At 47.2% G+C, this 13,535-nt stretch overlaps 1 protein-coding gene across 1 annotated transcript in view; it reads right to left on the reverse strand.

The window, feature by feature from the left end:
* The window catches only part of Man1a1 (mannosidase alpha class 1A member 1), a 125,194-nt gene that overhangs the window by 97,387 nt on the left and 14,272 nt on the right, over positions 1-13,535 (reverse strand). Inside the window, exons 4-5 of the mRNA XM_010644948.2 lie at positions 12,771-12,886; positions 2,367-2,447 (exon numbers count right to left, since the gene is read on the reverse strand). Coding sequence (XP_010643250.1) covers positions 2,367-2,447; positions 12,771-12,886 — 197 coding nt within the window. The remainder of the gene's footprint in view (positions 1-2,366; positions 2,448-12,770; positions 12,887-13,535) is intronic.

The raw sequence follows: 13,535 nt of genomic DNA on the forward strand, positions 1-13,535 counted from the left end.
TGGCGGCTGCCAGAGTTTCCCACAGACTCTGAAAATGCCAAGGCTTGACTTCAGGGCCCTGTGAAATATTCTCACTGAGTGACGGCATTCTGTGCTGTGGATGTGTGCCGAAATCGGAGTTCCTGACGGGCATTCGGTGTCTGTGCTGCTCTTCTGGGCAACGAGCGTTCCTCTGGTATTCCTGATTCCTGCTCAGTGTTCGCAACTTAATTCTACTCAAATCCATGGTGCCGCCCCTCTTGCTTCTGTGCTGTAACTGTGAGGATTCTGAGGCCGGATCGGTGTGGGGCTCCACCCTCCCGAGCCTGGGCCCTAAGATGATCTTAAAATAATCCTGAGCCTCAGTTGTAAAATCGTAGCACTTTAGTGACTCTTCTATCAGCTAATTTAGGAAGACAGATTCTTCCACATCAGTTTAGTAAATTCTTTGATCGACATAAAAGTATGTGGAGACCTTAATTAACCGTGTTGACCCAAATGAAAAGCTAAAGGCTCTACTGAGTCACAAGGTCATCAGGAGAAAGAAGGTGCTAAGTTAAGGCACCTGGCCACGCCACTGTGGAGAGTCAGTATTTACTGACGTCCTAGAGCTACGTCACTCAAAATATAAGAAGGCTGGAAACAACCTAAATGTTTAATATTTAAGGGCTGTCAACAAAAGCATGCTATGAAGATGACTACTTATGGGCTAAAATACAAATGTATTCTATGGAAACATACGAAAGAGAATAGTGTAAGTGGCTTTTTCTCATAAAAATTAAAATATGGAAAATCTATAGTAAAACAATGTTTACACAGTGGAAAGGTAAAGCAGATACATTAAAAGGATGGCTACTCACAATGAAAATGTTCCTTACTGTCTATTGTTTATTAACTTTAAATACAGTATTAAAAATATAAAGTCTTAGGCAAATTATTCTATCTATAGGCAAAATATAATGTTCATCGGGATTATATCTAGATAAACATATTGTTAAATACACATATAAACTGGAACACACATGTATACGAAGTTAACACTGTTGTGAAAATATGCTAATTAAATACGATGCACGTTGAGAAGAAATACATATTTGTCTCTTTGTGGCTCCATTGTCCTTCTGGAGCCCAGGCATGGAAGGGTGCGGCCCTTCTTTGCCCAGGGCTGTCACACTTATCTAAGTGATGGAGCTAAACCAAGGTCACTGACCTGGCAGCAGTGTCTCTAAGCTGCTGAATTAGAGGAACGCTCACCTGTGCATACTGAGTGCTTGGTCTCCTGCCTGGGAGTGCCAACTGCTCTGATGAGTGAAGTTACGTGGGGACACTGCGCGTGGCAGGAGGGGCACAAAGTCCCGGGGCTTCAGGACCCTGGCCTGGAAGCTGACAGAGGCCACAGTGAAGAGAAGGCAAACACTTAAGGCAGGACACAGAGGACGCAGAAGCCTCTCTCTCCTCAGAAAGGAACACATTCCAAGAGGGAAAAGACGGGATGGGCGGCTGCCATATGGTGATTAGGAAAGTACCCTGGAGAAGGGAAGGAAGCCAAGCAGCTTTTCTTATTAAACTTTTATGGCTCTGCTTAAATCTGCGGGAAGCACAGACACGCATGAAATACGACCCTGCCGAGACCCGCTCTTCCCTAGTGGAGTGGACTGACCGCCGGACAGGTGGCCGCTCCCCCACTGTTAGCGTCTAGCTCCGCCCATTACAGGTGAGGTCCACCGCGGCAACCCTCGGTGGACACTCGCCCAACTCATAAAGCTGTCCAAAGCCTTTCAGAAAACAGTTCCAGGGCCTTTTCCAGCATAATACAAAAACCCTTCTTAATATCAATAAAAGGCAGCTGAATTAAAAATTCCTGCTTGCTCCAAGCAGCAGATAATTAACTGCATGTCCGGCCAGAGGAGCCGCACAGTGTAGACACAGGGCCCTGGGCTACAGGAAGCTCCCTGAAGCTGGGTCTCGCCCTTTGACTTCATAAGCACTGCGACTTTTATAACTTATCGCCACGCCTTCTGTGTTTTAAGTAGTTTCCATTAAGCTAGCATGAAAATAATTTTCAAAGAAAAGTACCACCCACCCACAAGCCTGCCCTACACTAAAGCTCTTAAATCTGCCCGCGTACTCAGCACCGTAATCACACTGGGCAGAAGCTAAGGGAGCCCGGTTCTCTGGAAGGTGTCACCTGACAACGTGTTTTGCCAATTTTCTCAGCTTGCTCGTTTAATCAGCACGTACTACGAGACCTGCAATGTATGCTACACGTGTTAAAATGTGAATACAACAGATTCCTCCTAAATAGACACCACAAAAGGCTTATTTTACAAAAAGTATAATGTTTCCACACTTTATAATCCGCGCGTATGCACTGCGTTTCATCTTACCTCTTCTCCAGACAGATAGTAGGCTGATAGCAGTCCACCAACAAAGCGTATATTTACTTCAAAAACAGAAACCTCAGCATTCTGTGGAGACAAAATGAAGGAGGTTCAAGAACAGTTACTGCACACAAGTTAGAAAGCCGTCACTGTGACACACTGTACCACGTGTTTAAAATCTGCTCAAATCCTCCACGCTTGCCCAAGGAATTTATACAACAGGGAAAATTCTCTTTTAATGGTGTCAAAATACACTTATGTGGATAAGGATAATTCTGGCTCTTAGAAATTACAAGGTCCTACTAGGCGTGGTGGTGCACCCCTGTAATCCCAGCATTCGGGAGGCTGAGGCAGGAGGATCACTGTGAGTTCAAGACCAGCCTGGGCTACATAGTGAGTTCTAGGTCAGTCTCAACTACATAGTGAGACCCCGTCTCAAACAAAACAAAACAAAATCAACAAAGAAAATGAAATTACAAGGTTTTCTCTCTCTTCCTTGTACTCAGCAGAGATACATTACCTGACATTCTCTCTCTATATGTGCACATACAGCAGGACCACAGCGCTTACTCTATTCGTGTCCACGAATCTTACCATTTGTGTGCTTTCTCCTGAATGGCTGAATGCACTGTCCCGAACTAGCAATCTCTTCCTATTCCCTTACAGCAGCACAGACAGAATACAATAGGGGTCTGCAGCCAGGGACCTTGGCTGTAGTTTTCCGACTTTCTGCCTGCGACTTGGGATGGTCACACCTCTGAGATGACAGTCTCTGAACACAGGAGAGGGTAATGATAGCAACATGTGCTGTAACTGGCTGCTACCACTCTGATCTATTCCGTAGTAAGTTTGCTTCTATTGTTGCTGACACTGTGACCGCGTCTTTCACGCCTCATACCCATCTTATGGATTAATCACTACTCTCAGACCCTTTCAGAGATGGAAAATCTGGGACTTTCTGAAGGTCAGACAAGTAACAAGAGACACGATCAGGGCTTGAACTCGAGTCCTCTGGTTTCTCGTGCTGAATTCTCTGAGTCCTCACAAGCTGAGCCCCGTGTCTTCTCGTCAGCAGTCAAAGAACTGTGGCACAAAGCCAGTAATTACTGCCTATCCTTTTCTGATTTCCTAATCCTGACTAAGGAGATGTGTCTTACACTTCGCTGGGACTTTAGCCCAGCTTACCCACAACACGTAGAAGGTGCACTTAGAGCCTTAGCCAACACCTCTCCACACTCACCAGCCCACTCAGGGGCTGTAATTCTGCCCACCGTCAAATCACACACCAAGAAGCATGAGGATAACAGCAGCCTTAACACACAGTCCCCACCTGGCAGGAACCTGCTCTGACTCATCCGGGAAGCTATTTTATTCAATGAATATTTATTAAGGAACTACTATTTGCCAGGCCCTGTTCTGGGACACAGGACAAGACAGTGAAGTTGGGAGAGGTCCTCAAACTCCATGGGTCTACATTTTATTGGGAAAAAACATTTTCAGAAAATACAGGTGATAGTCATTTTATTCCCTTGTGCTCTCCATAAAAGGTACATGGATCGCACAATTAATGCTAAATGACTCCTTAAGTAGACAAACGTTAAAAATTTTCCTGCAAAGGAAAGATTATGAAAACAAGTTAGGAGAGATAAATTTTGGTGAAAGTTAAGTAAAAGAATCATAAAATAAGACTATATGGTGCTTTGCTTAAATGTACTATATCATTTTAATATTCATGCATGCATTTTGATGAAAAGCACTTGCAATTGATCTGTGAAGGGAATCACATTGAATAAGGAGTATGTAAATGTTGGTAAAAGCTCTAATAGTGCACAAAATTACCAGTAAGAAAAAGAGAAAAGAGCCCATTCGTTTAGTTTGGTTTGCACAACTGTAATCTTACATCTAAGAGGAATCATGTTATTAATAACAACATCTAGTGAAGGTAAACTGCCAAGTGACTTCCCTCTCCATTGGTTCTTGTATTTTTCAGGTTTCCTTGTTTTATTTTTTGAGACAGGGTCTCACTATGTAGTTCAGGTTGGCATCAAATTCCTGAGCTTCCTGCCTCAACTTCCTGAATGCAGGGATGACAGGCGTGCACCAACACGCCCGGCTTGTGTTTTGGCTTTTAACCCCGAGAACGGTCCCCACATTTCTTCTCCTGAAGCTCGCGAAGACGAGCCATGGTCTTGTTTCAGCTACAGCTTCATGACGCGTGCACCCTCTCTTCTGCCTACACAACTTTGGATCATCAGGGCCTTTGTGTGGGCACCTGACAAAGATTACTGCAAAGCACAGGGCCGAGCCCTGCTGAGCACACAGAAACACATCTCCTGATGCATACCCATCACCTGTCTGGTGCCGTTACTCAAGCGGCTATCGATGCAGCTCTGCAGCAGTCTCAAACCTGAATCTACCTGTCGCGCTCAGTCGGTCTGCGAAGCGCTGACGGCCAACCTTGAGGTCCAGGTCCAGGTCAGACGCTCTGGCTGTGAGTTTCACAATGTGAGGTCTGCAAACCCGTCTACAGAGCAGGTCTGCTCTGCCCGTGAAGCCGCCTCACCCCAGCAACCTCCGCAGTCGTCCTCTCCAGGGTGAACTAGCACTTGCAATACACAATCCTCTCCTTTCCCCCCAAGCCAAATCAGAAACCTGAGTCTGAGCTCTGCAAGACTCCAGGCTGCACTGTATGTTAAATTTACACACTTCAGGTTACCTTTTACACACTCTTAGGTGAAAAAGGCTAAGAAGGCACAAATTCTCCTGCTGCCACAAGCTGGTGAGCAGACTAAGGAAAGCCAAGCCTTGCAGTCAGGAAGCTGCGGGTGGAGGCTGGGTCTGGGGAGTGCTGCCTCGGTCCTGGTACAGAGCGACAGTGTCAGGAAGCCGGAGAGCGAGGCGTTCATCTTCCGGAAACCTCCAGAACCACGTCCACCCTCCCTGACTCTCCGCAAGTGAGGCGCCGCCACAGCCAAAGTCTTCTTCTGAAATCGAGCACCTCGAACAGCTTCCCTCTGAACTTGATAAATTTTGTAAGATTCTTGGATTTTTAAAAGTGATTCCACAATACAAGCTTTTAGGCTACTCTTCTAAACTTCTGATTTCAATTTCCATGAAAATCATCGTATTAAATTTAAAACGGTATCGTCCCCCTATTGACATGCACACAGTGACTCTCAAGATGTTCTAAAGTCCCAGTGACAGTGGGGTAGGCAGAGGACAGGACGCAGAAGGGGCAGCCGCGGAACTAGAGGCTCGCGTGCTCTGTCCTCGTAATTCATGCGAAAGTTGCAGTCTGCTTCCCTTGCTTGTTTTAAAATAAAAAGTTTCCCTTACATCATTCTGTAAGGTTTCACCCTAAGAATACGCCCATGTGGTGTGTGGCTAACTGAATATGATCTCACTGAGCATCGGCCTGAGAAGTAGACAGGGTCTTCCTTTAAACCGAATGCGATGATTAGTGCAGGCCACAGCGGGTGAGCAAGCTCCGGGTGGAAATTTTTGGCTGAAGATTTGCCCATAGAAACACATCCCTCTTTCACATTGATTCATCCTGTCAATGGCTACAGCATCGAAGAACACAGGTTACCAAGTTTATCTACCAATTAAGTAAACAAGTAATATGACTGAATTTGGACCAAAATTCAAGAGTAAGTCATACAAATCATGGAAAAATTATGTGTTGGTACCAAGTTCCAGCAGTGCCATGCCAGGTGCGCTGTACTGATAATTCCGGCCTTACGACCATGCACTCTGTCTTCATATTTGCCTTTGATTTACTGTGCACATAAAATGACGTGATAAGGTGATAAAGACTGCCAAAACACAAAATTAGTCAGCGTTTGTAGATTACTCTGCACGTTCCTTAGCTTCCACCAGCTCCCTGTCTGCCGAGAAAGGCTCTCTCTCTCCCAACCAGGGCTTCGGGAGCTCCCTCTACCCCAGCGAGTCCAGAATCTGTGTTGGAAGGAGCTGGGACAAGCTCCGCCTTCTGCTCCATGAGACAGCATTTTAAACAGAGTGGACAGAGAGACTTTAATTAGACTGCATTTCTGAGCAACTTCATTACAAAGTTATCTATAAAATGATATGCTATTTCTAATTGAAATAAGAACCTTGAGAAGAACAAATTTAGGTTCTGGGGCAGACACAGCCACCCTTCTACCAGGGGGCACTACAGAGACACAGCTCCCCTGGACTGATGTGTACTTTCTTCGGATCCTCGGGCCTTAGGGTATGACTTGGTTAGAAACTTGTACCAGAACTTCCTTGTTACTTTATGATTCTATGCAACACATCTGAGTGATTTCACCCAAATGAAAAGGATTTCTTGGAAAAGAACTCTTCACAAATATTTAATATTCTGAATGTTTGATTTTCGGACTGAACCTAAAATATATTTCTCTTTTATAGGGCAAGTCTCTGATCCCTAAAATCAAAGATTATTCCATTGCTGGCTATTCCCTAAACTCTCCTCAGCTCTTACAACAAACTGGGATTTCCAGACCATCATCACACACAAGAAATAACAAGGTTTAATAATTGCCTGGGACACACCCACACAGCTGCACTTAATAACAAGCACCCACTGCAATCCAGTGTAGCAGTGATGTTTAATAACAGCTGCACTGCTACTAACATAAGGATAAGTCTACTTTACCTTACTGACAAGCACTGTGGAAATAACACAGGACGTTTCAAAGCCATCAAATAAAGACAAGTGCCTGCCTAGCAGCCTTGCCTGTGTTTAGGATTAACATACACTTTTACTCACAAATGCTTCTGAAAAGTGTATGTTGTGTTAACACTTTGAGGATTAAAATCAAGCATAAAACTTCTCTTTAACAGATTAAACTGCAGTGCTTCACACTCCCAGAGCTTTCAGTTTCAAATTTAAGTAACTTGATGAGCTCTTAAGATTCTTAACAAAGTGCAAGTTCTCTGGGCCGCAGAGCCAGAAGCAACATCTGGTCTACCTTGCAGGCTGGAAGGGTTCTGAAGGAGCAGCCCTGGGCAGGTAGTCGGAACGGTCAGCTCTGGACTGAGAGCTCCTGGCGAGATCAGGTTCTGCGGCAGCACAGCGGATTAAGCCGCTGCTGTTCACAGCTCAGGCAACCCTGGGAGTGGCCCAGCTGGAGGGGGTGCAGCTCCGGCTTGTTCTCTTCCCGAGCTCTCTTCCTGGCCACCAGGAAGAGAGCAGCTTTGCCCTGCCACACCCCCTGCCACTAGGTTCTGCCTCACCTTAGGCAGCGACGGCACCTGAAGGGGACTGAACCCAGAGCTCCTGCACTGAGCTACATCCTCAGCCTTGTTTTGCTTTTTATTTTGAGAAAGGGCCTCCCTAAGTTACAGTGGTGCCCAGGCTGGGTCTGAGTTGTAGTCCTCTGCCTCAGCCTCCTAGAGTGCAAAACAGCTGGCCATGGACTGAAACTGAACTAAACACCCTGTCCTCTATAGCATTGGGGTTGGGAACAATAAATACTTTATTTCAGCAACGGGAAAGCTGTCTGAGAGAAGCCCCGTCTATCACTGAACTGTCAGACACAACAGCTCCCCTTGAACCCAAAACCCACTCTGGCAGGCAGTCTTGGAATTACATGGGAAGTACTGACCAACCCCAACAGCGTAATTACACTGTTATCAGCACTGCTGGGATGGACCCTGTTTCAAAACAGACCTTTCCCAAGAGCAAAGATAAACGCCTTCTCTCAGGCCCTTGGCACAGGGCTTGGAGGGGCCAAGTACTCGGAGTTGCTTACAGCTTTCAGACAGGGACCTCTAAGGCTTACTTAGCTTCTTTCCATGAAAAGTAGGATGGAATTCCAATTTGACAAGCAAACACATCTTAAAAAATAAATGAAAAAGAAACCCTCTGCTAGCAGCACCTCTATTATCCAAAACTCTTGGTGTCCACGACAATCAGAGGCATGACCCAGGAGCGGGCCACAGTTCACAGTGAGAAGGTCACCCTCCCTCCTTTACCCTGCTGCTCACTTCATGTAGAAGGAGGCATTTTAAGGGTAGTTCTCACATTTACAGAGGATTCATGTAAGCAACTGCTACCTGGGGAAATGTCTTCACATTCTCTAAAACTTGTTACCTCAGCGAGCACCCAGTCAGTTTTTTCTAAGGGGCAGAGAACAGGAAGCCCCAACTAGACTGAGAAAGGCTCTGCTGGAAACCCCAGCCCTTTATCTTCATGTTAACAACCTGCCCAGGCAGGAACTGCCTCAGTCACCGATCTGTCTGTCTCTGAAGTGGATGAGGTCAAACAGAAGTCAAACGCACCTGAGCTGCAGGTCATTTTTGACTGTAAAGTTCTGACAGACGCAGTGCCTCGTGCTGTCCACTCACCTCCCTGCTGAATCTACCTCACGTGGTGGTGCGCAAGCGGGCCAAGACAGCTGGCTTCCTACTCACTTCATGACACCTGCTGCGTGCCTGTGGGGCGAGTTCTGGGACACTAAGTCACACGACTGACCTCAGAAGACTCAAATTCTCGGGCTGCCTGCCTATGTCTCCACTCACCCCACTTCTCTCCCAACGAAACAGGCTCACCTAGGCACACCCTGTTCAAAACACAGGTCACTCTGCATAGTTTTAGGCAGAACAATTAATCACGTCTATAAAAAAACAGAGAAGATGCCACTTAGCCTAGGCTGCTGTCACAGAGATGAAGTCAGGAAACCTTGGAAGACACCCGCCAGCATGCTGCGTGGACTGGCTCGGACCCGTACCTCCTCCTCCTCCTGGGCCTTGTGAGGGCGGCCCAGCTCTAGCAGGGACATCCATACTAGACCAGAGGCCCCTAACGGTAACTGATGGGTCCTTTGAAGGATTCTGGTAAAGGCTGGAGGACTGAATGAGTAATGAAGAAACAAGCAGTGGTCTTACACTTTTTTTCCTCCTAGGATTACTTTGCATTAAAATTCAAAGGTATATCCATTTTCCTACAAATGACTCATTTACAGTACCTCCCTTTGGGGTAGGGTAGCTCTCCACTGTGTGTAAATATCACTTTCTTTATCTATTCACCTGTTGATGGACATGTAGGCCACTTCTAAAATGTAGCTATTATGTATTGTGCTGCTATAAATATGGGTGAGCACCGCCCAGGGCAATGTGACACCTTTGACTCTTTTACGAAGACTAAAGAGTTAAGTCAAATAAATCATGGTTTCTCATACATGAGAAACCCACAGTATAAATGAAGAGCAAAATGAAAGCGAGATAATAAGAAATATGGAGATCTTTCTCAAAGAGAAAGGGGGTCAGGAGACCGAGGGGCCCGAGGGGAGGGTAGGGGATGAAAGGGAACGAAGACTAGTCAGCACCTGCACCAACTCCACACAGGAACGCAAGCAGTGCGTACTGCGCATGTGGACTAACAAACCCCGAAACCCTCCAGGGGTCTGTCCTGGGGTTCCCTCATACCCCCACCCTCTACTGAAACCTAGCTGGTCACAAAGCTCTGGCCATGAAGGCCTTGCTCCTGCCCGATCCTGCTATCCAGGAGCTTATTTTCCGCCAGTTGTTAAAGCCATTTGTGCCGATACGTATGCGAGACGAATGAAAAGCAGAGAGTTTGGCTGTGACGGTGCGGACCGAAGACGACCACTTACACCTCTGAGGGACGCAGTGAGCGCGCTGCGCCTACAAAGCTGCTCAGACAGTAAGGTGAGTTTGTAAAAGGAGCAGCGGTGGGGAAAGACTCAGCGACAGTGGTCTGCGCTGCTTCTGCTCCCCGTTCACTTTCAGTCCTCTCTTGCGATGACTTTGGATGCGTTACCCCGCCCCCCTTTCGGTACCAGGGATAGAACTCGGGTCCATGCACCTGCAAGGCAGGTGGCGGAACTGCTGAGCTAAATCCCTGGCCTGCGTTGCCTCTTTTTAAAAACTTCATCCTTGCACTGTCAACTAAAATACTTAACAGGAAAAAGGTTGTTAAAAACAAGCAACCAAGCTGGGACGCTGTTTCTTCTTGCTAAGGTTTTCTCCAATTTCTCCTGCCTTCAGACCAACGGGGGGAAAAATCTCAAATAACTGGAAGCCAAAAATCATTCGAAACAATCATTTCGTCTCTGGGTAGATTGGATACAAGACTAATTCTCACACGACATATTAAAATCGGCCAGAAAACATTAAGCTGAAGAACTTCATAGCATAAGGTTCTGGAAGAGCAAATCAACACGCCTTTTCTGAAGTTAGACATGGATTTAAAACAGGAAGCACTATCACCTGGATACTACTGATAACACTTTTTAAAGGAAGATATGGTAACAGTAAAAGAAAGCCACTCCAAGTAGGCACCAAGACCTCTCACATTAAGAACTGTACAATAAACAGACATTTGAGATCTGTGGCTCTCATTTTTAGCAGTACATTTTCAAAAGTACTTTCTCTTCAGTTTTTATTTTTAAAAGTACGTTTGTAACATATAATGATCACCTTCATGGCGCCCCTCGATTACAACTCATAGTCCCAAAGTGTACTTATACTAAGTCTGTCGATGAATTGGATGAAATCTTATAAAAACAAGTAGTTTTAGAGCAAGAAAACTTCAAAGGTTGGTCAGCACCTTAGCAGTCACCCAGTGGGAGCCCAATCCCTTCATTTCCCGAGGAGGTGGAGTGACTTTCTCCACACACCTCACAGCTCCTGTCAGAGCTGCTCTGCCTGGTCGGGTCCCCTGACCCCAGAGCATTCGCAGCCCTCTGTCAGGCTGACATCTTGTCTCCTAACTTGAAGGCTTGTAGCTTGGTCATTCAAATAAAGCAGCCCCTCCCCTGCACAGGTCCACCCTGGCCCAGAGCTGCCCGGGAAGAGCGTCAGGAGAGCACAGGAAGCCGCCACTCCACACTACGTGGGGGTGCTGAGCTAAGGGCGGGGCGCTGTCAGGTGAGGGGCTCACACCCCTCACAGGGCCACTGCTATGCCTCTGCTCTCCTGCCTCCCCTTGCTGGGTTCTGGAGGAATCTCCTACCTTTTCTTGACAAAGAGAGGGAGAGGGAGACTTGAGAAAGGAATTCTCCCATTGCTCTAGCTTTGCCCACTTTATCTATAGTAAGTCACGCAACCAAGGAGCTCCGCCAGTCTGGGCACCTCAGCGCCTCCTGTACCGCTTCCCATATTTAAAATAAAAGGGCTGATGCACTGAGCTCCTTTGTTGGAATATTGCCTCTTTTATGGTCTAGCTTTAATTATCAGGCAGATTAAATGTGGATTTATCTGCCTGTCCACAGTCTCCCAAATGCCACATACACACAACAATCAATTAGAGGAGTAGGAACAAAAACAGTACAATGTTGGGATCAGAAGTGCTTTGAGCCCAGGGAGACAGGAACGAGAGTCCACTGTGTTGACCTTCATGCTCCGAGTGACCCAGGTGTCCTCTCGGTCTGGGGATGAAAGCGAGGCACAGACCAGAGGGGCTGGTGGGGAGGCCCCATCTCCACACAGTTCCCACACCCGAAGCCTTGCTCACACCCGGCCACGGGGATTTGCACATATCATCAAACACTTACCCACAGACAAGAGGCTTACAGAGATTTCTGCAAAGTAATCTCAGACTGAAAATAATACCTACAACGCAACCATAAGCAAATTACTCAAGATAAAAGTGGGACTAACAGGCTTTCTTTCCTCAGAGTCAGCTCCTTCACCATCCTGAAATAAAACAAGTGGACCTGAAAAGGCAGTCCCACCCATCCACATGTCCAGGGAGGCCGGGACTGCCACACCCTTACCCAGGACGCTTCCCAGAGGGCACAGCATCTGCTGCTGCGTGTTCAGGAACGCACCCTCAGTGTAAACAGGCCACTGTGAGTTCAGTGCTCACGGACAGGAGCACGGCCTGGCTGTGCCACGCCCAGGGTGGAAGCACAAGCAGCCCTGTGGGACCCACAGCGCCCACGACAACGGCCGTGAGCTGGGGAAGAGGACATAATGCGCCTCTCACAGGCTGTTCTGGGACTCGCATGGGGAACGGGGCAGGTGGGGTTTCAGTAAACACTCATTTCTTTTCTCTCACTCTTGACAAATCCTAAGAAAGAGCAAGAATGTGGTACAATAATACATCATAGTTTTTTTTGTTGTTGTTTTTTTTTTTTGCAGTCCTGGGAATTGAACCAAGGGCCTGTGGACTTAGCTATATCCCAGCCCTTTATTTTGAGACAGGGTCTTGTTAAGTCATTAAATTGCTCAGGCTGGGCTTGAACTTCCCTTCCTCCTGCCTCAGCCTCCCAGAGTGCTGGGATTACAGGCGTCAGGCACCCACTGATGAGAATGTCTTTATTATTCAACATTATATTACTTGTTTCTGCCAGGATACACTGTGATGATAACACAGTACAGATGTACTCAAGTTAACCAAGATTTAAGGATTCAATTAGCAACTTTTATTTAGCTTACCACGTTAAAGTCTAAATTTTTTTCAATCCATGATTTTGCTTCCTGAAATTCATCTTTCATTCCCATAATAAAAAGTGTATCCAGGGCATCGACTATAGTTGCTCCTTTGATGTTACCTGAAAATACCAGAAAAAATATTTAGTCAATAAAGTACACATACGAAAGCCGAGAATACCTGGGAAAAAGAGGGGGCGGTTCTTTCTCATTGATTAATAAGCAGGAATTCTGACCGGTCTAAAATGCTTTCCATAAAGGAAGATGAAGATCATGCACCAAAACCAAATGGGGCGCCAGTGCAGGCAACGACATGGACGCCAACATCTCCTCAAGATGTGGACCACGAGTCCCAGAAACGCTCTCTGTGCGCATGTTCTTAGAGTGGCAGAGATGAGACGCGCGTCGCCTTCCTGCGGTCACACTGGGCACAGCTGGCCCGAGGCTATCTGGGCGTGGCACCCTCCATCCACGGGGCCACAGCTCAGGGCGGACTGCAGGGCTAACCAGACCCTGTCCTTCCTCCCGTTCATGGGAGGGGCCTGCTCTTCCCGGGCACCCGGTGGCTGGGCAGTGCCCGAGGTTCTCCGTGTCCCACATCCGCACTCCTGCACACGGGGCCACGGCGCGGAAAGCCCTCAGCTGCCTGGCCACGCGGCGGCCTGTGACGGGAGCGGGGACCTGTGCAGTGTGGACTTGGGACAACTCCGGCCCGGCCGGGACCTGCAGTGTGCAGGTGTGGACACTCGGTTCTGAGTGCCCGTCACGCTC

Source organism: Fukomys damarensis, unplaced genomic scaffold (genome assembly GCF_012274545.1).
Source record: "Fukomys damarensis isolate Sample0158 unplaced genomic scaffold, DMR_v1.0_HiC HiC_scaffold_14, whole genome shotgun sequence".
Taxonomy (NCBI): domain Eukaryota; kingdom Metazoa; phylum Chordata; class Mammalia; order Rodentia; family Bathyergidae; genus Fukomys; species Fukomys damarensis.